General features: G+C 44.5%; 3 protein-coding genes and 1 pseudogene across 4 annotated transcripts; all 4 read left to right on the top strand.

Annotated features, from left to right (window-relative positions):
• Positions 1–1906: 1906 nt before the first annotated feature.
• LOC117848655 (stromal 70 kDa heat shock-related protein, chloroplastic) lies at positions 1907–8044 on the top strand. Its single transcript, XM_034730142.2, has 8 exons — positions 1907–2554; positions 3440–3692; positions 4644–4723; positions 6064–6206; positions 6286–6384; positions 6573–6762; positions 6988–7386; positions 7497–8044. The coding sequence occupies exons 1-8, from the start codon at positions 2072–2074 to the stop codon at positions 7890–7892; spliced, it is 2043 nt and encodes a 680-aa protein (XP_034586033.1). The 5' UTR covers positions 1907–2071; the 3' UTR covers positions 7893–8044.
• Positions 8045–8189: 145 nt separating this feature from the next.
• On the top strand, positions 8190–10559 carry LOC117848656 (chitinase 7-like; annotated as a pseudogene).
• Positions 10560–17007: 6448 nt separating this feature from the next.
• Positions 17008–18179, top strand: LOC117847980 (membrane protein PM19L). The gene is made up of 3 exons (XM_034729291.2): positions 17008–17330; positions 17446–17711; positions 17804–18179. The coding sequence occupies exons 1-3, from the start codon at positions 17204–17206 to the stop codon at positions 17918–17920; spliced, it is 510 nt and encodes a 169-aa protein (XP_034585182.1). The 5' UTR covers positions 17008–17203; the 3' UTR covers positions 17921–18179.
• A 596-nt stretch (positions 18180–18775) lies between these two features.
• Positions 18776–24037, top strand: LOC117847977 (protein ABCI12, chloroplastic). 2 transcript variants are annotated; one of them, XM_034729288.2, is made up of 9 exons: positions 18776–19203; positions 20840–20956; positions 21403–21639; positions 21827–21991; positions 22107–22182; positions 22825–22889; positions 23151–23302; positions 23394–23614; positions 23710–24037. In XM_034729288.2, the coding sequence occupies exons 1-7, from the start codon at positions 18832–18834 to the stop codon at positions 23298–23300; spliced, it is 1182 nt and encodes a 393-aa protein (XP_034585179.1). In that variant the 5' UTR covers positions 18776–18831; the 3' UTR covers positions 23301–23302; positions 23394–23614; positions 23710–24037. The 2 variants fall into 2 exon arrangements, with proteins under 2 accessions (XP_034585179.1, XP_034585178.1); XM_034729287.2 differs by having other exon boundaries at positions 23700–24037.
• The last annotated feature ends 44 nt before the right edge of the window (positions 24038–24081 follow it).

Here is a 24081-nt window from a genome sequence, read left to right as displayed (position 1 = left end):
ATATATGTACAAACTTTATTCACTGCTCTCTTTGCCTCTCGAGTACATTTTACTCTTTACCATTACTAGACCTTCCTGGTTCCATCCTGTTTTGAGAATACACATGCCTGCTAGATAAGAAAAGCCTAAATAAATAGGCACACAAATACAATTTTCAAAAACATAAGTGATATGCACGTGTTCCTCTCAATATTTGATTGTTTGAATTTGCCTTCCTTTCTTTGTGTGTTTTAATATGTTTTGACCTATAAAATATGTATTTTATAAAAGCATCGCCTACAAACAATTTGTGGTGATTATTGTTGAACACAAAGCTATTAATTTGTGTGCATCAAATGGATGTACAATGAAAAAGGATGATGGACATTTTACTGTTTGTTTTTCCTCTGCTTGGGTGTAGAACACCATATCAAGTTTGACTGCCGAGTAGTATATTGTTAATTAGAAAAGGTTCAAATTACTCCCCTCAGTTGTATATTGTTAATTAGAAAAAGGTTCAAATTACTCCCCTCAAGTACATTCCGATAACCCTTAACCTAATTATCTCTAAACTGTGCCATTTGGTTCACTTTATCCCATAACGCAATTTGTCTTTACGGGTGGAGTTTTAAGTTAAAATTTTGGAAGATGATAGCAGACATCATAACACATATTAGAAAATTTTATCATGAATTTTTTATCATTACTTTGATAGGGTATGGTATTTAATAATAAACTATTTTTTGGTATACAAAATTATACAAAAATATTGATGAAAGATTCATAATATATTTTTTTGACACACATTGTGGTGTCCACTACCCCGCAAAATTTTAAATTGAAATTCAACTTGTGTATGGAGAAATAAAAAAGACAAATTATGTTAAGAGGTAAATTGAACTAAATAGCATAGTTTATGGGGTATATTGAACCAAAGAATACTTGAGGGGTTATTCGGACTTTGGTTATACTTGAGGGTAGTAATTTGGACCTTTCCTATTGTTAATTAGAAACTTGTACTTGAATTTGAATGATTAATGTGTGGATATGTACAGGTTCAATTTATGAGAGTTCACGAGTTTTCTATGTTTACTAGAAGTAGATGAAGTGTACTAAATATTTCAGTTCAACAAAAATTAATTAGTTTTTCAAGTCATACTTAAATATTCACTTGTTCAGCGGTCAATTTGGACTGGATATACTCCTTGATTAGATTTAGGATTTCAGTGGTTGAAAGACACAACTCTTAGTTTTACGATTTAAGATCATTTTAGTCAAAAATTGTGGAAAAATAAATATAAAGTGTATATAGGATTGCTAATCTTTTGAAGCGAGGTCAATGCCAAATTTTTGGAGCGGTGAGCTTCGGCGTTAATCCAAACAACCCCTTAATTTCATCCAAAGAAATTTTTTTAATTTTTTTTACAGAGTCAACATCTACAACATTAAATTTGTTTCTTTAAATTCACTGTATTGAACTATGTTTGGATACTTTATCTGTTTATTAGTATTATAAATGTTAATATATATTTTTTATAAACTTTAACTGTCGGTGAAAAACCACCAACATTTCGGAACAGAAAGAAAATCTGAAAAAAGGGCCATGTACACAAAATACTGCCAATTAGGATTATCCACGCGTATTCGAAACAACCTTCTCCTTCCAGATTGCAGGAGCCCAGGAAGTGCCGAGAACAAAATTTGTTTTCTCGGTTAGTGCGCGAGGCTTCCTGCGCGAGTCCCGCCGCTTCCAGAACCTTCCCTCCATCTTCGGGATGCCATGCTCCGACCACAGCTTCACGGGCCATCCTGTGGCGTCCACGACTAGAGCAAAATCCAAGCAGCTCGATCGGCCACAGGCTGGCCCCAGAGTCGGCTCGCCGCACGGGAGCTCTATAAAACCCTCCTCCCCTCCCTTATCTCTTCCCCAACCTCTCGCCATTTCTCCCAATCCCTCAAAAACCCCCATCGCCCACACACTCCAATCCACCCTCTTCCTTCCTAGGGTTTCGCGAACCTTCCTCTCTGGTCAGATAAGAGGTAACCTTCTCATTCTCTCTCCTCGCTGTAGCTCTCTTCGCCGCCGTCGGCCATGGCGACCACGACCTTCCCCACCTCGACCCCCTTCTTCGCGGCCCACCACGGGCCCCGCCGGAGCCGCCCCTCCGTCTCCGCCGCGGTCTACAGCCGGAGCCGCCGGTGGCGCCCGCTGCGGGTGGCGTGCGAGAAGGTGGTGGGCATCGACCTGGGCACCACCAACTCCGCGGTGGCCGCCATGGAGGGCGGCAAGCCCACGATCGTGACCAACGCCGAGGGCGCGCGGACCACGCCCTCCGTCGTGGCGTACACCAAGTCCGGCGACCGCCTCGTGGGCCAGATCGCCAAGCGCCAGGCCGTCGTTAACCCGGAGAACACATTCTTCTCCGTCAAGCGATTCATTGGCCGCAAGATGAACGAGGTCGACGAGGAGTCTAAGCAGGTCTCCTACCGCGTCCTGAGGGACGACAACGGCAACGTCAAGCTCGACTGCCCGGCGATTGGCAAGCAATTCGCGGCCGAGGAGATTTCTGCGCAGGTATATTACTAATTTCAGATGTTTCTTCAGCATACTTAAGGTTAATTGCTGTTATGTTTCCTTTTTTCTGAAAACTTACAGTTATCTCAACAAAGTCCATGCATTCATTGTCTTGTGCTTCTACTAATGAACTAAGAATATTTTGTCCTGTAATTTTGCAGGCTATCGTGATATTAGAATTATTTTTTGCAGTATTTCCTTGGAAAAATTATTGCTTATGGTCCACATGACTACACTTACCATGAAAATTAATTTGTTATCATGGATAATAGTTTTTTTCGTGATGTCTGAAATTGTACATTTCTCAAGGAGTTGGTGCATTCATTGTCTGTTAAATTGTTATCATGGTTAATTGTTTTTCCCTGAGTTATGAAACTGTACGGTTTGCAAAAAAGTTGGTGGTGCATTCATTGTCTCATGCTGCATTTGTGTTAATATTGATGGATAATTTGACTTGAACTTAACTGGCTTATTGTGGTATTATATATTTTTGCAGTAGTTACATATGAAAAATATGTTTCTTTTAGTTCCTGACTACCTGGTAACTATAGTGACACTACATTTTCCTTGTTTACGCCTTACACGGGTGATTGCTTATGGGAGCCCAGTAATTTTGCCTTAGCTTTTCTGTATATACCTTAAATTAGAGCATGGTTGATGATTGTATCATAAGTTGGTTGAATATAATGAAATGTCCGCAAGTATTGCACATTGTTGTTTATTTGACATGATATCTATATATCTGCTTGTCATCATTCCATATTGTCCGCATAATTTGTCTGGGGTGTCTGTCGATGGGAATTGAAACAGAGGAGTAATAAGCAAAACTAACTGAGACATGATTTTGATTGTACATTTTAATAATAATGTTTCTAATCCTCTCAGGTGCTGAGAAAGTTGGTGGATGATGCATCAAAGTTTTTGAACGACAAGGTCACAAAGGCAGTGATCACAGTTCCTGCTTACTTCAATGACTCACAAAGGACGGCAACAAAAGATGCTGGCCGAATTGCTGGGCTGGAGGTTCTGCGTATTATAAATGAGCCTACAGCGGCATCGCTAGCATATGGTTTTGAGAAGAAGAACAATGAAACGATTCTGGTTTTTGACCTTGGAGGTGGCACCTTTGACGTTTCAGGTATCTGACCTGTTTCACATTTCTGTGGACACCCTTCACATAGAGATTACGTCCAGGATACACAATATTTATGGTTTTACGTAGTTGAAGTGCGGCAGAAATCACTACAGGAGATTTAGCTGATACTAAACCTTTTATTGAAATTGAATGATTTGGGCTGCTAATTCTGTCTAGATTTCTTTTTAAAATCGTGGTTGAAACAATATCTTGGAATAGATGTCAATGCTAAATATTCTGCTTTTGGTTAGTAATGTTTTACATAATTAGTTATAAATCTTTGTAGGTCCTGGAAATTGAGATTTTAAAACTCCATAGTTGTCTAAGAATAAGCAATTTTCTTGTATGCTGTGAAAAACTAATAAAAAAGGAAATGGTCTGTATTATGTGAGTGTGGGAAGTTGGGTACTATATTATGTTTATATTTAGCCATGTAAGCCCATTAAGAAAAAACGCTTGAATAGGAAAGTGGTGGGACTATAATGTCATGTAGTACTACAGAATCCAGTGGACAGAAGAATAGTAATATGTATCATTGAATTGTTCATAGGAAATTACGTAAACATTTTGAAGGGAAATTGGGAAAAATTGCTTCAGCAAAGAGAATGGACAGAGAAAATGAATTGAACTTTCAGAAGGAAGTGTAAATGAGCTTTGAGATTATTTGTTTGTCATTAAATTGTGAGCATAAAAAACCATCCCATATGATTTGGGAATTCCCTTTCCTTTTTTTTTAAAAATCTCTATGGGGACAAAATTACAGGGATTAAAATGCTCTAATTCCCTTGAAACTGCTACAGTCAAAAGAGGCCCTAATACCATGAAAATTTTAACTCTATAGTATCATTTCAATCCACATTTTTTATTCTTATGCCTCAAGGTTATTGAATTTGTTAGTTTCCAGTCCCTTTTGATCATATATTCAACTTATTAAATTTGTGGTGATGATTTCAGTCCTTGAAGTCGGTGATGGTGTTTTTGAGGTGCTGTCAACATCGGGTGACACTCACCTTGGTGGTGATGACTTCGACAAGGTTAGTCATTCTTTATCTTTTGTTGGACTGAAGATGCATTTTTTCTTTTTGCTTGAGACTAAAATAGTCTTCTTCATTTTGTTTTCTATTTGGCTTTATTGGCACATGGAATTTCTTCTGCCCTTAATGATGTAGTCTTTTGTGCTCAGTGACATTCCATCCCTAACTGAGTTGCATTTGGGTGTTGCAATGGATTTTAGCTAAAAAATGATTTTATACAATTAATTATATGATGTTTGTCATGAACCTTATCGAACTTTGATGTTAAATGTTATGCAAATTGTGTGGCGTGGACCAGCAGCAAATAATCTCTCTTAGACTAATTGTCAAAATTTTCATTTTTACATGACGAATATTTCCATCCATACAGTTAGTTTTCAGTTGGTTGACGAACTTAAGGGATGTTTGGTTGCTTACCACAATATACCACGCCATGTACCTACCACACTTGTGACAAGTTTAGGCAAGGAACTAGAGTTATGATGATGACGGCCCAGAACTTTGATGTTAAATGTTATGCAAATTGTGTGGCGTGGACCAGCAGCAAATAATCTCTCTTAGACTAATTGTCAAAATTTTCATTTTTACATGACGAATATTTCCATCCATACAGTTAGTTTTCAGTTGGTTGACGAACTTAAGGGATGTTTGGTTGCTTACCACAATATACCACGCCATGTACCTACCACACTTGTGACAAGTTTAGGCAAGGAACTAGAGTTATGATGATGACGGCCCAGAACTTTGATGTTAAATGTTATGCAAATTGTGTGGCGTGGACCAGCAGCAAATAATCTCTCTTAGACTAATTGTCAAAATTTTCATTTTTACATGACGAATATTTCCATCCATACAGTTAGTTTTCAGTTGGTTGACGAACTTAAGGGATGTTTGGTTGCTTACCACAATATACCACGCCATGTACCTACCACACTTGTGACAAGTTTAGGCAAGGAACTAGAGTTATGATGATGACAGCTGGGGCCAATTACTAAGAAAACATGGCTTGCCACATTAAGAACATTAGGAAGGCAACGAGCCAATGAACAAGTTGCAGACCAAATATATTTTTGTTTCACTTTTCAAATGAGGTCATTTGCGCTAGTTATCACAACTTCCAGGATCCATAAGCTATAAAACATGTTCAATTTGATGGGGCCAAAGACGTAAACTAAGATAGTGAGTTCAAGTCTTAGCTTGTGCAACTGCTCATCCTACTTTGAAAGACTGGTACTTGATTGATACTTGCCTTTCCTGTAGCACTATGACTATCAGTATTCGCTGTTTATTCCATAATTCAAACCCTTTGTGTGTCCTTAAAATGCAATTTGCACATACAGAGAATTGTCGACTGGCTGGCTGGAAACTTCAAGAACGATGAGGGTATTGACTTGCTGAAAGATAAGCAAGCTCTGCAGCGACTGACGGAAGCAGCTGAAAAGGCAAAGATGGAGCTATCATCCCTGACCCAGACAAATATTAGGTCAGTTCCCTCAGCCATCTTCCAACATTGCTTTCTTTCTTTTTAGTAGATTCTAACTTTTTATTTGTGCTTCTTTCAGTTTGCCTTTTATTACAGCTACTGCTGATGGCCCCAAGCATATTGAGACAACTCTTACCAGGGCTAAATTTGAGGAGCTATGCTCAGATCTCCTTGACAGGTATGTAACTGTGGCTCTTGATATGGCTTGACTTGGATTGAAACTCAGATGCCCATAGTTCTACTGTATTTCGTTGGTGTAAAATCAAGCTTGTGCATGCTTCTGATGCTACTAGTATTTGCTAGATATGGCCCTGTTGTGCTGATGAACAAATGTGTTGCTAACATCTGTTGTCAATTATCTTTCAGGCTGAGGACCCCTGTGGACAATGCACTTCGAGATGCAAAGCTGCAATTCAAAGATATTGATGAGGTAATTCTAGTTGGTGGCTCGACTAGAATTCCAGCTGTTCAGGAGCTTGTCAAGAAAATGACAGGAAAGGACCCCAATGTGACTGTCAACCCAGATGAGGTTGTTGCTCTTGGAGCAGCTGTGCAGGTGAGTGCATGGAATCCTTGCTTGGTTAATTAAATTAAGATTGTAGCAGGCTTCTACCTAACCATAGAAATGTCAGCATGTATAGTGTCCTTGTTACTTTGTGGCAAACGACTATTGTTTGCAGCTTTTGGAGATATCAATGTTGTACTGTATGTTATATGATTCCTTAGAGCTACTCTACATTGCATGTTGGAACTATTTCTGAGTGCAAGTTTTTGACTGCAGGCAGGAGTTCTGTCAGGTGATGTCAGCGACATTGTCCTTCTTGATGTCACCCCTCTGTCACTTGGTTTGGAGACATTGGGTGGTGTTATGACCAAGATTATCCCAAGGAACACAACGCTGCCCACTTCAAAGTCAGAAGTCTTCTCAACTGCTGCTGATGGGCAGACCAGTGTGGAGATCAATGTTCTCCAAGGAGAAAGAGAGTTTGTCCGGGACAACAAGTCTCTTGGTAGCTTCCGTCTTGATGGGATTCCTCCTGCCCCTCGTGGTGTTCCACAAATCGAAGTCAAGTTTGATATTGATGCCAACGGTATCCTCTCTGTGACTGCGGTGGACAAGGGCACAGGGAAGAAGCAGGACATCACAATCACTGGGGCCAGCACACTGCCAAAGGATGAGGTATGTAAATACTTTCAGCAAGAATTATGCTATCAATTTCTCAGCAACTTTTGATGGACACATTTTCACTGTTATTCAACATTGCTGATTGATTGAACTTGTATCTTCAGGTGGAGAGGATGGTTGATGAAGCTGAGAAATTCGCAAAGGAAGACAAGGAGAAGAGAGATGCCATTGACACCAAGAACCAAGCTGAGTCAGTCATCTATCAGACTGAGAAGCAACTCAAGGAGCTTGGTGACAAGGTCCCAGGTGACGTCAAGGGGAAGGTCGAGGCAAAGCTGCAGGAGCTCAAGGACGCTGTTGCTGGTGGCTCCACACAGACGATGAAGGATGCTTTGAGCGCATTGAACCAGGAAGTCATGCAGCTTGGGCAGTCGCTCTACAGCCAGCAGGGTGCCCCGGGAGCTGGCCCTACCCCAGGAGCTGACGCCAGTGCTGGTTCATCTGAGAAGCCAGCCGACGAAGGCGATGTCATTGACGCTGATTTTACCGACAGCAAATGAGGGTATGTTAGGTTGCAGAGGCATTTGTTCCACAAGATTATGTAGGATGTGGGGTGTAGTTTTTTGGTAGATATTGGCACCTGAACACGAGGTGAGCTCGGGGAGGTTCAGATTTGACTGTCAAACAAATACATAGGCCCTTTTTTGCTCTACTGCTTCCTTTGCTTCTGATAACGGCTTATGTAAATGGCTAGTACCATTTATTGCCTAGGGATCGAACGTGGTGGATGACTGGATGCTGTTGAAGTACATAAAGTCGCGAGCCCCCGTGTTTTTGAGTTGCTTTTAACCGAAAACGCACGAGTTGTGAGTTGTGTTGGTCCTTTGGGCTTCTGGGAACTTATTTCAAAATGGTAGAAACTGTGTTTATTCAGAGTTTTGTCATTGAAGGATTTTATTCGGAACGAAGTCCTTGGTTTCAGAGTTTTCAACTGAAACCTTCACATTTTGAAATTGAAAGGAAAATGCTACATAATCACCTCCGTCAAGGGAGCACTGCGGCCTGAGAGCTTCCAGTTAGCTGCAGGGATCGTCTAGGCACACGTCTCCAGTTGTATTGTATCCGCCGAGAATAAGAAGCTCATCCAGCTCCCTGGCGTCAGGCATTAGGAATCAACAGCGGCGGCTGAATCTGAATAACTGCACGTCAGTGCGGCAGCACTTTGTGGTCTTGGTCATGCAGTCGTGTCAGCTCAACGGGCAGTATTGTGTTGTCCAGGAGCTTAGATCTACTCCGTAACATGTAGCAGTGTGTCAGGCTTCATCCTCAGATGCTCACTTGCTCAGCATTTCGGTCGCTAATAATCTGTTGGAGTTATAAATTTTGGCTGCGCAAACTGAGCACTAAAACTGGTCATTTAGTATACTAGAGATGAAGCAGTTGCGGAAATCATTCACCCGTTCCACCCTTGATCGAGCTGCTCCACTCGGTTGCGATTCACGCTCCATCACTGCATGGGCATCGCGTTCGCGTTCTCTGTATAAATTGTCCTTGCGATCCTAAACCTCGATCGCCACACAACAACTGATCCAAAGATTCAGAAATCGCCATGGTTGTCGTCTCGGGCGAGCGCTGCCAACCCGAAGGCCATGACGGCCGCCCTGGCGCTGGCCGTTCTGGCCCTCGCCTACGCCGCGGCGCCCGCGCACGCCCAGCGGTGCGGCGCGCAGGCCGGAGGCGCGCTGTGCCCCAACAACCTCTGCTGCAGTAAGTACGGCTACTGCGGCCGCAGCTGCGACCACTGCGGCACCGGCTGCCACAGCCAGTGCGCCCACGGCGGCGGCGCGGCGCGCAGGCCGGAGGCGCGCTGTGCCCCAACAACCTCTGCTGCAGTAAGTACGGCTACTGCGGCCGCAGCTGCGACCACTGCGGCGCCGGCTGCCAGAGCCAGTGCGCCCACGGCGGCGGCGCGGCCCCCGCGAAGCCGCGCCGGTGCGGCGCGCAGGCCGGCGGCGCGGCGTGCCCCCACGGCCTCTGCTGCAGCCGGTACGGCTACTGCGGCCTCGGCGGCGACCACTGCGGCGCCGGCTGCCAGGGCCAGTGCGCCGCCGGCGTGGCGTCCGTGCTGACCCGGGAGCTCTTCGACCGGATGCTGCCGCACCGCGACGACGCCGCGTGCCCCGGGCGCGGCTTCTACACCTACGACGCCTTCGTCGCCGCGGCGCGCGCGTTCCCGGCCTTCGGCGCCACGGGCGGCGCCGCCGCGCGCAAGTGGGAGGTCGCCGCGTTCCTGGCGCACACCTCCCACGAGACCTCTGGTACACATGGCACGCGAATAAAACGATCATTTTTTATACGGTGGTCGATCGCAGCGTGTAAGTTGATGTTCTACTCGCTACTCCGTATGTGCGACGTGCAGGTGGGCCGTTTTCCTGGGGCTACTGCTACAAGGAGGTGAAGGGCGCCACGTCAGACGCACTGCGTGCCGAGCGCGCGGTGGCCTTGCTCATCGAACACGACGTACCATGCACGCGGGCCCATGCAGATCTCCTAGTAAGAAATCAATGAAGCCTCCGATCCCCTCTCTGTGTTGAAATTTGAACGTGATGAGCAATTAGCAAATTACCCAAGTTGTAAAGATACTGAACAATTTGCTAATCTGAAGCTCTGATCTATTTCAGCAACTACAACTACGGGCCGGCCGGGGAGGCCATCGCCGCCGACCTGCTGAGCAACCGGGACATGCTCACGGCCGACGCCGTCGTGGCGTTCAAGACGGCACTGTGGCTGTGGATGACCCCGCGCGCGCCGACCGAGCCGTCGTGCCACGCCGTCGCCACGGGGCAGTGGGCCCCGACGCCCGCGGACCGCGCGGCCGGACGCAGGCCGGGCTTCGGGCTGACCACGAGCATCCTCACCGGCGGGCTGCAGTGCGCCGCCGGCAGCGGCCGCGTCGCGTTCTACAAGCGCTACTGCGACGTCCTCGGCGTCAGCTACGGGCCCGACCTGGACTGCGCCGGCCAGGCGCCGTTCGACGGCGTCCTCAGGTCCTCGGCGCAGTAGATGTGTGATGTGCCCCGCTGCCGCCGGAGTACACCTCCGGCGATCATGTGTTTTTCTTTGCAAAGAACCGTGTAATTTTCATATGTTTGTGAACATCAGGGTCAATGCTGGACGTGCAGAACTGTTTGCTTGATTCAGTTAATACATACATATTAGAATGTGAATTTGGTCTCGTGGAGTTCATGATGAAAATTTTCCGAGGAACATGAACACGTACGATTACACATCTTCAAACACCACTGATGAAAAATGTGGCATTCTTGTGTGTAAGAAAAATGCCACTCCACATCATATTTGAAAGGTGACCTAACGATCATGATTCTCGCCATCTTGTGGTGTACCTCCGATCCACCTCTGAGTAGGGGTGGTAAAGGATTTTAATTTAGCCTATCAAATTTAAAGATCGGGCTCAATAACAGCACGTCACCACCCAATAGGTTTGTATGTTAAAAGGTCACCTTCTTCTCGACTCTTGTCTAAGCACATACGAGGCTTTCTTCCTTAGCCACACGGCACTTTTAGGATCCAAATTAACAATTGTGGAAGACAAGTGCACCAAACAAATGTCTCTTCTCCATCTGCTTAGTACTGCACGGCTTGTCCCTTTGTAACACTAGTGCCAATTAGCCAATATAGCCGAGAGGCTAGAGCCGCGTCCCTCTAGTAAAAGGTTTATCTTAACTTCTAAACGAAAAATGTTCATCCCACATTCTAAAAAAGCCAAGACTTGTTCCATCGCCAATAATGACCTCGACTTCTTGACCGAGTCCCTAGCACTCCCCGCTCCGCATTCACTGGACCTAACCTGTAATATGTGTACACTTGTCATGTTTAGCTTATGGCTCTCCTCACCGCTCCAATAACCTTGTGCTGCCTATTTATAGCCTCATGTAAATCAATGGAATGCATGGTTGCTTTACACATTCACATGGCAATTAGAGCAACCAGATTCTAAGATCTATCCTTTTCTTTTTGCTCCTCTAGTGACACCACTTACTCCATCACTGATGCTACTGTAGGTGACCTTACCTTGGAAGCTGCCATTGCTGCAGCCATTGAGGCCTCTATCTCCACATGTCTTTCTAAAGATGCCCATAGCATTAACATCAAATCCCTAGTATCGGGGATAGATCCCAGTACCCGCAAGAAAGGAAGAAGGCGGACTATATTCCTCTGTAATCCTACTAGGACTCATATCATGTAATCCTACTAGGACTCCTCCTAGTAAACGACTAGTAATCCCGCCCCTTGGAGTATATAAAGAAGGGCAGGGGTACCTAGATCGGCAGCTTAGGGACAACAGAGGACCAAATCCTCATACCTCAACACCCAAGCGCAGGGCGCAATATACAACACCCCAAACAGGACGTAGGGAATTACGCTACTCAGGCGGTCCGAACCTGTATAAATCCATGTCTTGTGTCCTCACTTTTACCTTCAAGTTCCAGGTCCGGCGATTTTCCACCAACCAATCTACTACCTCGGGTACCCCATCGGTAAGTTGTCGGTATAAAACTCCGACATCTAGGATGCCAGATAGGGGTGATCGTCGAGATCATCGGGCGAGCTCGAAGGATCACATCATCAAAATCAATCTATTTGGTGCAAGAACGGTGACTCAACACGTTCCTCCGTCGAGTCCAAGGCGGAGTACAACTCCGTATTTACTTGGCAGCAAGGTTATCTGACGATCGGATTCCAGCCAATTCCTGACGCGATCAGATTCCGAAGTCAAGTAGCAGTCGGTGACCTCATCCGTGAAAAGTTGTCCTGCCCACGTCAATTTCAATGGTCGTAAAATCAAAGCAATCATCTCGCGCACGGACCGGGGCAAAGCTCCAGGGCATCGGGCTGCTTACCATGTGCGGCTGGGAATTCAATTTGCTGCAAACCAGCTACGTGCATTACCAGAAGACGATTCCATCAAGCATGCACTACACCGCCAAAGTACCAACGACTACTTCGACTACGTCGTGAAGTTCACCAACACGCCGGAAAAACTATTCGTCTCAACTAGAAACTAGTCAGAACAAGCCTTGCACCATCAATAACTAGTCGGGATCGACTCCGACTAGCCGGCTTCACCTCAACTACTCATCTCGACTAGAAAACTAGTCGGGGCAGACTTCACACCGTCGACTACTTCGACCAATCGTCTCAACTAGAAAACTAGTTGAGGACGGTCTACTTCGACTACTCATCTCGACTAGAAAATTAGTTGAGAACGGACTACTTTGACTACTCGTCTCGACTAGAAAACTAGTTGAGGGCGGATTCCACGTGACCGATAACTAGTCGAAATCGACTCCGACTAGTCGGCTTCATCAATAAACCGTCGTGGCTTCATCGATGACCGCCACGGATTCGGCATAAATCGCCTACAAATCAAGCTAGGTCACTTTTTTAATAATTATTTTTTCTCTGGCTTGTTTTCTGCATGCAGGGCGACACGCCGACTACTTATTTATGTACGCCTATTGAACGGGAATCACCCTATAGAGCTACACTTTGCCAACTATTCTTAGGATATATTGACTGACAGCCACAAGCTTGGTACACCAAATTACGGAGGCTACGGCTACGGGTTTGATGCACTAAGTTTTGGAGGCACCGTCACGGGTTTGGTACATCGAATTTTGGAGGCAATAGCCACAGATTTGATGCACTAAATACTGAAGGCTTACAACGGCTACACCCTAAGGAGGCACAAATCTTATACGCACAACACGCGCTCTACTTGTTGGAGGGCAGCAAACTCTTACGCACAGTCGCACAGTCTCATTTTTGTCTTCTCTTAAGGTCACTGATCTTCTCAAGTAGAACATACCTTAATTCGTGAAAGCCTCGGATCAACTGTCATGCCTAAATGCTAGCACACATACACGAGATAAAGATCTCAGCTGTGCAAACGGCAGTGCCCGTACGCATACAAGAGACAAAAATCTCGCCACTCAGTGGCTACGCCTAACCAGAGATTGAGAGCCTAAACATAACAGGCTAACTACTCGAGAGAAATATGGCCGAAACAAGAGCATGACACGCAACATTTACATTATATTGATCACTGAATAAATTTCAGCAGTTTTCAATATTCTACAAATATGCTACGTAATGTATGCATCTTTTCTTTCAGGTCAAGCGTACCTCCAAAGGCACATCTAGTTCCCAAACTTGGGGGCTAAGTGCCAATTACTACTTGGAAATACTTCCAGTGGCTCCGCTAGCTCTTAGGCTCGGGGGTTAAGCGTCAATTACTACTCGGAATATCTCCAATGGCTCAGCTAGCTTCCAAGCTCGGGGGCTAAGTGCCAATAAGTACTCGACGTGGCTCCTCCGGCTCACCTGGCACATAAGCTCGGGGGTTGGACGCCGCAAAACTACTTGGATGATGACTTATGTGAAGATTCAAGATCCTTGAATTGATTATTCAATCAATCTAAGGCTCGGGGGCTGATAAACTACACCCAACAGTTAATTTTTTCAAGACGAAAAAAAAGATTCCAGATTTTATTGACTCTCAGCCTGATTCTTCGATTCAACCTAAGGCTCGGGAGCTACTCGAGTGCAACTTTTGCCGCCCTCCATATATGAAGATAACAATATCAAGATGATCAAGGCTTGAGCACACCATAGCCTCATGACAGCTTTGAGGAATTTTGAAGATTCAGCCAGACAAAGTACTCGAAGAGCATCAGAACTACTCAACGAGGATCTTAAAAGTACTCGAAGACTGCTGCATTCGACTATGAAGCTCTCGGGGGCTTATCCGGGATAGATCCCCAGTACCCGCAAGGAAGGAAGAAAGCAGACTCCTACTAGGATTCCTCTGTAATCCTACTAGGACTCATACCATGTAATCCTACTAGGACTTCTCCTTGTAACCGACTAGTAATCCCGCCTCCTGGAGTATATTAAGGAGGGCAGGGGTACCTTGATCGGCAGCTTAGGGACAACAAAGGACCAAATCCTCATACCTCAACACCCAAGCGTAGGGTGCAATATACAACATCCCAAACAGGACGTAGGGTATTACGCTACTCAGACGGTCCGAATCTGTATAAATCCGTGTCTTGTGTCCTCGCTTTTACCTTCAAGTTTCAGGTCCGACGATTCCCCACCAACCAATCTACTACCGACGGGGTACTCGGATACCCCCTCCATAGGTTGCTGATATAAAACTCCAACAGCTAGTGCCCTTCACTCTTGACATGCATCCCCACAAGCTACAAAATTGGTCGACGGCGCATCCTTTTCCCTTGAGGTGCTGGCCGCTTCAACCTCCTCTCAAATGTTGAAGGCGGTGATATAGTAGTCGCAGTCTCGAAGAACACCACTTGAAGTTTGGACCACACAGCATAGGCAGCTATTGAGTTCTTCGCCATGACTATGTTAATAGAATTCAGAGTGTGCATGTGGTGGAAAGCCACATGAGAAAGGTGAGATCATGCTACACCCAGAGGTGATTGTTAGGGTGGGGATCACTGCCATCGACGTGGGAGCGTAACTTGTAGCAACCGAGGACAGTACCAGCAGGGAAAGATTGCGCCACGGAAAATAGTTGTGGGATAACATATCAATAGTAGGAGGTGCTAGCTAGGGATTTGTTGCTGGTAGTATGGGTATCTTGAGAAATAGAGGTGGAGACAGCATACAACAATCGCCAAGGTGAGGGTAGTCGCATGGTGTCGGCAACAACGTAAGTGGTGTCACTCATGGCAGGGGAGACTAAAAAGGGTAGGTCTTAGAATCAGGATGCCCTGATTACCATGCAGCTCTCAAGGACCCAACCAGTACAATGATTATTTAGGAGAATTTAGTGCTTTGATGAAAAAAAACTTAGGCGGTGTTTGGTTCCTCGAGCTAAAGTTTAGTCCGTGTCACATCGAATATTTGAAGACTAATTAGGAGGACTAAATATGACTTAATTATAAAACTAATTGCACAGATGGAGGCTATACGGCGAGATGAATCTATTAAGCCTAATTAATCCATAATTAGCAAATGATTACTGTAGCAGCATATTGTCAAATCATGGACTAATTAGGCTTAATAGATTCGTCTCGCCGTTTAACCTCCATCTGTGAAGTGGGTTTTGTAAATAGTCTATATTTAATACTTCTAATTAGTATCTAAACATTCAATGTGACAGGAGCTAAACTTTAGGGGAGGAACCAAACACCCCCTTAATGTGTCTGGTTTGCAGGAAGTATGGAAAATAGATCTGCTACCACAAATTGAACCCTGGCTGTGCTGTCCTACTACAAAGCTCATTGGGTGGTTTGTGGCTCATCACAACAACACGATGTCACTTATGAAGAGACTTTCAACCCCTTTCATCAAGCCTGCCATGATTTGACATTTTCGTGAGTATGTATTACCACCTCAGCACATTGGTCCATCCACTAATTGCATGTCAAGAACACATTTTTACGTAGTAAACTCTCCGAAATGGCATCGAGATTTGTGCGCTCTTCTCACCCATCCCATGTTTTCAAGAACAACAAATCTCTAAACAATTTAAAACAAGCTCTACACACTTGGTTTCATTGGTTCACCAACTTTCTTAGATGCATCCAAGCCCATTCCTCTCTATTCATATATACTATACACACCCACCCATTGTGCCTATGTTATTTTTTTTATCGACCATATGATCTTTACAAGAAGTTACTCACCTAATTTTCAATTACATTCTGAACTTTCAAGTTATACTCACCTATACTATGGTCTCTAACTTTCAATTACATTCTGAATTTTCTGTGAGCAACTATGGTCCTTCAACATTTTCTTGGCGTCAATGTCACTACCGCATCTTCTTCTTCTTCTTTTTGCCAAGAACAACATGTGTAAATAACTTTATGAGGTTCTTCGCTTTGGAATTCTTGCTAAGTAAAACAAATAACATGTTTGGTCTTACTGGTTCCACTAGACGCTTATGAGGTTAATTCAAGGCGGTGAGCTCGTCTCTTAATCTCTACAGACTGTGGGGTAGATAATGTTAGGGGTTATACAATTTTGGCACTAAATGATTCAGATGCCGTTCATGGTCCGCTGGTTCAGCAGCATCTGGAAAGGACTGAGGCTGAGAGCTTCCAGCAAAGTGCAGGGGTCTAGGAATAAGCCTCTCTGCTGATCGTGTAGCTCCGTGAACTGCTTATTCTCGGATTATCAACGTCATTATGCTTCATGTCTCACAGCTTAGGCCGCTGAGCATGCCCAGCCACAACACATTCCTCCACGCATTCCTTCACGTCCACACAAGACAAAATTTAAAACATAAAAGAAAAGGCTAAAAAGAAAAAAAAATCCTTTGCCGGGATTCGAACCGAGTCTCTCGGTAACCAGCTAGACTACAACGGATTTTGGTATAGCGGTAAACTGCAGATTATAAGTACAAATTAAATCTTTTTTCTACGTGGATAATCCTTTTCGGCTGATTGGTTGCACCTGCCCGGCCGACGAATCTGCTCGCTCCCCTGCGGCGGGATCCCTTCCTTGCACTGAGCAAAAGCAACGGGCTCCAGCCTCCAACTCTCCAGACGGCAGCAAGGAATGGCGCCTGGCTTCCTCGCAAAGCAAAACTCAAGAACATCTCTGATTCTCTGCCTTGCTTTGGCGCCGATCTTACCTTTCAGCCAAAGAAACGGAGAGCCCCCAAACGCAGCTCATCATCCTTCTCTCCGGCGCGCATATATACCGGCCGCTCTGACGCCTTCACGCACCACAAGCACAACAGCGACACGCACGCGCACGGCTTAATCCCCCTCTCCGGCCGATCTCCGCCAGCGCCGAGCGAGAAGCAGCTAGCATGGCGTCGAGCGCCCAGCGATCCATGGCGTCCGCCCTCCTGTTCCTCAACCTCATTATGTACGTCGTCGTCGCGGCCATCGCCGGCTGGGCCATCAACTACAGCATCGACGAGAGCATGAACTCACGTACTAAGCCTCCTCCAGCTCTCAATGCAAATTGTCTCTGAGATTTTTCTTTTAAAAAAAGCGTACGTGGCCGCATCCATGTTGAATCTGTTGTTTGTCCCCGTGGGTGTTCCAGTGCAGGGCGCATCGCCGCCGGTGCGCCTGTTTCCGATCTACTTCCCGATCGGCAACCTGGCGACGGGGTTCTTCGTCATCTTCGCGCTCATCACGGGCGTCGTCGGCATCTCCACGTCGCTCACCGGCCTGCACGATGTCAGCCAGGGGTTCCCGGCCAACATGATGTCCGCCGCCGCATCCGCGCTCGTCACCTGGACCCTCACCCTCCTCGCCATGGGGCTGGCCTGCAAGGAGATCAGCATCAGCTGGAGGCCCGCGAGCCTGGTAACGCACGGATCCAAGGGCCTTTTATTTGTTCTGTGTCCTCTGCTCCTCTCTTGCATAGTTATATGTGCCTACCTCTCTGTGCTCTGCAGAGAACTTTGGAGGCGTTCACCATCATCCTGTCCGGGACGCAGCTCCTCTGCGCCGGGTCGCTCCACGCCGGCGCGCACGAGGCCATCGTCGCGACCCCCATCGGCGGCAGGGTTTGATAGCGTGACTGAGGCGGCAACGACCATGTCTCATCTTGGCAGTGATTGGCGGTCTGTGTGGGTGCGCGCGTGATCGATGTGTGGCGGCACACGTGTGCCGTTTGTGCTTCTGGGTGCTTAAAATTCGTGTGTTTATTCGTTTGTAAAGTGGTGGTCTCATGGTGAATTGAACGATCGGGTGTCCTTTCCATGGAAGTCTGCGAGTAAAATTGAAATGGATTTCAGGCATGGGTTGACATCTGACGAGATCTTTATACAATTAAGCATCCCATTCCCATGAGTTACAATTTGTAATAATCAAAGCTGATTCCTTTTACAACATCTGATGAAGACGGAGCTCTTTCTATTATTAAAAAAATACTTTTGACTGGATAGCAAGTGGTTTAGCACTCTTTGGTGGGAAATGATAACATTGTGCCTCATTTACTCCTCTTAAATTGCAGCGGAGGAGAGAGAGAGGGGGTAATGGTGGGAAAAAATGGAGAGGAGATCACTTTTAGCACTATTAGCACTAATAAAAAAGTGTGTGCTAAACTTTAGCACACTACTTTTAGCACACTTGTTTGGATACCCAATTGCCTTGTTACTGTTGTTTTTTAGCTAAAAGTGGGGTGCTAAAGTTTAGTCTTTAGCACTCTGTATCCAAACAAGCCTTGTTACTGTTGTTTTTTCCCTTGAAATTTTGCAAGTTTTTCGATGATGAACGAAATGTATTTTTCCAGTTAAATTTTTTTGTTTTCATTGAATCACTGCAGTTAAAAATTTTGAATTACTCGAGGAATCAAACGCCGTCCTTTCCCAATTCCCACCAGCCTTCGAGCAGAAAACCAAAATGGGTGGGCAAAACGGGTAAATTGCCTCAGTCGTGGCCGAGGTCCAGGCCGCTCGAGCCGCCCACGCCCCATCCGACGATGGCCGCCGCCGTGCACCTCCGCCCTCTCCACTCGCTCGCCCTCCCTCCCCCCGCGGCGAAGGCCGCGCCCAGCTGGCTCCACCTCCCGGCGAAACCCGGGGCACGGAGGAGGGGTAGCCGACTCGCCCTGCTCGTCTGCTCCGCGTCGTCCCCGGCGCCCGCGGGTCCCTCGTCCTCGGGCGGGGGCAGCGCCGCGGCGTCCGCAGCGGCCAAGTGGGCGGAGTGGATCCCCCGCGCGGCGGCCGGCGGGGCGGGGGCGGGCCCGGAGCAGGTGCTCAGGCTCATCTCCGGCGCCGCGGCCACGCCCGTTTGCCAGTTCGTCGACAAACCGCGCACCTTCCTCCACTCCGTCGACCCGCGCGTCAAGCTGGTACGTGCGACCCGGCTCTTCCTCGCCGCGCGTTTTGGATTGCTTCTCCGGTAGGCGCAGGCGCGGAGGGTGCACGGGAGGTGCTTGTGGGAATGTCACCGCGAGTGTGGAACGAGAAATGGAATGCGAGTGTGTCCCTCTCTGTCTCTGTCGGTCCGTGTAGCGTTATACCGATGCTATAGACTGGGATTCGATGATGAACGAGTAAATGAATTGGGAACGGAGGGAGGGTGAGCATTCCCTGCTCGCTCAGCAGCTCCTCTATTCCTTCTGATCAACTGCATAACTAATGATTGTTAACTTATTTTCCTACCCTCAAGTAGTAATTCTAGTGGTATCTAGTCATAGTTATTCTGTTAATTTTATTGTATCCTTTCACATGACTGTATATCCCTAGTAATCAGACATGAATTCAAATGACATTGCACAGATAATAAACACACATGTTATTCTCCAGCAGTCCAGCTGCTGTGACTTTAGCAACTGGCAGGTTCACAAAGAGATTCTGTCCACCTGAAAACAAAATAGATTCTGTCAGAAAAAATACTGGGAGAGGCATGATAGCCTGTGTAAAGGCCGTCCATTGATAGTGCTTTAGTATTTGGAGAATTATCAAATAGAACATCTGAAGAAGCTGTAGTTCCTTACTGAAAGTCGTAATGGCTTTGCATGAGTTTCTAGCATTATGTTTCGAGAGAGTTCCTTTGTTATGTCAATGCATTTTACAGCGACCTAGATCTAAAATTATCCAGTTGAGAAGCTATATGCAGGGCTATTGCAAGTACCTTTTTTCTTAACTTTCTTTTCTCCTTTTTCTTGCCTTTCATTACTGCATTGCGGAGTTTGTCCTGAATCTTTCTAATCAATAGAGCCATCCATTATGCCTCTAAAGTTAGAAGTGCTCGTATATACTTGATCAAACTGTGTTTTGTGTCTTATCTGTAGAACAAAGTAATCCTCAAACACGGCATTTTTTTTTCAACTGTAAATCATTGGGTTTAAGTTCATTACTTTACAGTGAATGCACTCAAGTGAATGCTTCAAGGAGTTGTTACCCTCTATATTTCAGATCATAAGTAAAATCAGCGTCTTAGACCACTAGTATACTACACTTCTATAGAACATACCTCATACTCTGTTTCCAAAGGTGGCGCCTCGGCAGAGCAGCAGTGCTTTGGTGCCTTACCTAGCACCTAGGTGTTTTTCTCCTAGAGCGGTTTAGGACTTGATATTTACTTGAAGGAGGACAAATTAGAGATGGAGGAAGACGATCGATCTCTGGCCATGTAACTCATGGATGCATGATAATGTCAAATTTGTTGTTTTTATATGCCAAACTTACTCTACTTAACATGGCATTATTCTAGCTGCTGGCAAAATGAACAATCAGCCACGCTCTGCCTAGTGCCTAGCGCTATTTGAAACATTCCTCAACTAACCTGAAGAATCTATGATGCTGTTCCTGCTTATCCTGGTGGATTAAAACTTCATCACGTCATGTTACTGTACCAGTTTTCATTGTTTTAGCCACCTTTCTGTATTAACATAGTTTAACCAAGTTTGAAGATACACCAAATGATGCCGTGGTTGCTGACCTCCTACTACAATTAAACAATGCAAATGTTTCTTTCTGCAGGTGTGGCTCTTGGCCCTTGTTGTCCTACCAGCCAGATCAAACATTTATATGCGGTTTGGTTTGGTTGCATTCCTGGCTCTTCTTTCAGTTTGGATTTTGCCAAATCATGTTTGGAAGGTATAATTTGATGTTCTGACAAGTTTGAAATGCATTTGTAGAGTTTTACTTGTGCTTGCTGGTGTACTATGGTTTTGATTGTTTTGGAGTTTCTTTATGATGATAGTTGTTTTCTGTAAATAGTTACAGCTTATGATTTGTGATATATTTCATATGAAGTTTTCATGAAATTACACCTAGTTAGGTGAAATGAAGATACAAGGTTAGGGCTTTAAGTTAACCAGTTTCAGCTGTCCACCTTATTTCTTAGGAAATTTTGGTTCCATGACATTAAAAGATCGCAATGTTAGATATTTTTCCTATGTAGTTTCGACTTTTGCTTCTAGGATTATGACAATGCTATTTACCATTTTGCTTCTTTAGTATCTGCTGCCTTGTACATCCAAACTATCCTTGTGGAGATTTGCTTTCTTGTACCTGTAAACCAAATCATATTTACTCTGTAGGATCAACTTGGAAGGGTTGCTCTCCTTTCAGGATTCATATTCATAATGCTGGGATTTGGTGCCGATGGTGCGCCTTCATTAGTTCAGACAAGAACTCCTCCCCCTTCTGTTCTAGGCATACCAAACGTTCCTTGCTCTACAAGTGGGTATTCTTACACAATCATGAAACTGGGACCACTCCAATTTACAAGGAAAGGCCTATCAGTAGCAAGTACATCGGCAAGCCTCTCCTTTGTGGTATGTCCTCCATTTGACATACAAACTATATTTTGGTAAAGACTGCCTTATGCTTTTTGTATACAGCTGACAACCACAACCTGAGTGGAGACCACGCTGTCTGTCATTCTTTTTAAATATTAATAGTGATGTAGGTGTCATCAAGAACTATTAAGAATATACTCTCAAATGTGCTGTCTGCATGCAGATATTTCAAAGCGCTAGTCTCTGCTTAACAACAACCACTCCTGAGCAGCTTGCTTCTGCTTTGTGGTGGTTTATGATTCCATTGAAGCACATTGGTGTACCGGTACCTGAGATAATACTTACACTACTACTTTCGTTGAGGTTCATTAATTTAGTATTTGATGAGGCAAGTATATTGTAACTGTCAAAGTAATGTTTATACCTTTTGTTTCTCTCTAGAACGATACTCTACTACTTGAGACCTAACTTTTTATTATGATTTTATTCAAACATTTAACTAGGTCCGCAACTCAGCACTGGCGATTGTAGCACGGCGGATAAACTGGAAAAAGCTGTCAGCTATGGAAACTATAGATGGTAAGTACTTCGTACATCTAGTGGAAAAAGTATTTTCTACATTTGCAACCATTGACTTTAAAAGAACTTATTGGCAATCACAGCCAGAATCCAACACAGAACCAATTAGTGCATGTTGTCTGCTTGCCAGGAGGAGGAATAAAAGAAAAACTAGTTTCTGATTGATTAAATATTCTGTTCATCCATATGAATGTACCTGAAATTGTTCTAAATTATCCAAAATTAGCATTTAGCCCAAAGTCACCTAATTGGCTTCAGTCATTATTGAAATGAATAATTTATGTCCACCTAATTTGTTCTGGTGAGAAGATTGAAGGAAGAATGAGATGTCTTTCATCGCAAAAATTAAAGGCGACTTGGGCCATCTCAAAATGCCCACTTAGTTTAAAGACTGAAGTTGTAGTGCAGCAGCCTAAACTGTAATTTTGCAACTTCCAAATAGTTCCTCATTTGAGACTGTAAGATGATGATTTCTGTAAAGGTGCAATTGCAAAGCATGCATCTTAGTTGAATACCCTAACTAATTTCAGCAGTATGTCAAATCCTTCTGTTTCTGTAGGATATCTTCATATGCTTAGGGCTACCATTATTGCTTTATATGGTATCTGAGTTACTGAAATATCCTTTACATGCAACATGCAGTTTTCTTCAACTATATCCAGCGAATATTCAAAAACATATTTGATCACGCAGAACAAATATCCAAGGTTTGTCTTTTTCTATCTTTTTTGCTGTCACCGACTTGAGTTACAATGAACATAATGTGGTCCTTCACAGTTCTCAAAAAATTATTTTGATGAACATGTCTGTGAGTTAATTATACTATATTGACCAGTCTATTAGAAATTTCTTTAAATACAACTTGCCTTGGCCCACGTCGCATATGCTTTAGATGTAATGTTTGTGATAATAGGATGATAATCCTGATGCATTGGATTGCTTCGACTCATTTCTATCTATTTGTCCAGGCAATGATAGCTCGAGGATTTCGTGGTGATCCAAGCAATCACAAGATCTACTTTCTTAGAGAATCTTCGTTTGGCTTTGCGGATCTATTTTCATTGCTTTGCTTGTTTGCTCTAATGGGCCTGGCTTCCTATTCTGATCAGTTGGTTTGATGGTAACAAAATGGAATTCAATTGTTCATGATCTATCCATCTTTTTTATATGGTCTGGTACATATTAACTTATTAGCAACTTCATTGTTTCAGGAATGCATCGGAATTATCATGAGAACTTCATTCCTTATTATCGCAAAATGTGATTGAACGACTTCAATTGTAGGCCTTCTTGAAGAAGCACATTGAATTCTGTGAAAACAAAGAACAGGATTTGTTGAGCAAAAAGCTAGAGTTCAAGGTGTAAATATACCCTATTACCCTCTATCCGAAACCAGTACAAAAGTGCTACACTAACACGATGTTCCAAGCAGGTGAGTTAAGTTTATGTGCTCTATATCAAATATGAGATGTCCATGCCCATTTTTCTGATCAATTTTTATTGCCATCTGATTCCAGTCATTTGTAGGCACAACAACATGCATCCTTTGGAAGGCAGGAACGATTTTTTGATTGACATCCGATTCCAGTCATTGGTAGGCAACTAGGCACAACATTACATGCGTCCTTTGCAAGGCAGCAAACGGATCATGGAAGGCTATGGCTGTGTAAATACGTTTCAATGATGCGTTGTCAGATTTGAACCTAACTTCAAAATGGGAAATGCCGAGTGAATGCTAGTCAAAGGGAATTGCCTCAGCAATGCTTTTCCATTCTGTTGTAGAAACCTTTCAAACAACTATCCAACCAGTGCCAGTGATACCAAACTAGTAACATGAAAAGAAAGTTTACTCTAATTTTGCATGCATCGAATTATTCTTTCAGTTAGATAGTACTTGAC

The sequence above is a fragment of the Setaria viridis genome, chromosome 3 (genome assembly GCF_005286985.2).
Source record: "Setaria viridis chromosome 3, Setaria_viridis_v4.0, whole genome shotgun sequence".
Taxonomy (NCBI): Eukaryota; Viridiplantae; Streptophyta; class Magnoliopsida; order Poales; family Poaceae; genus Setaria; species Setaria viridis.
Note: the sequence above shows the minus strand (reverse complement) of the source record. Positions and strands in the feature narration are given on the sequence as shown.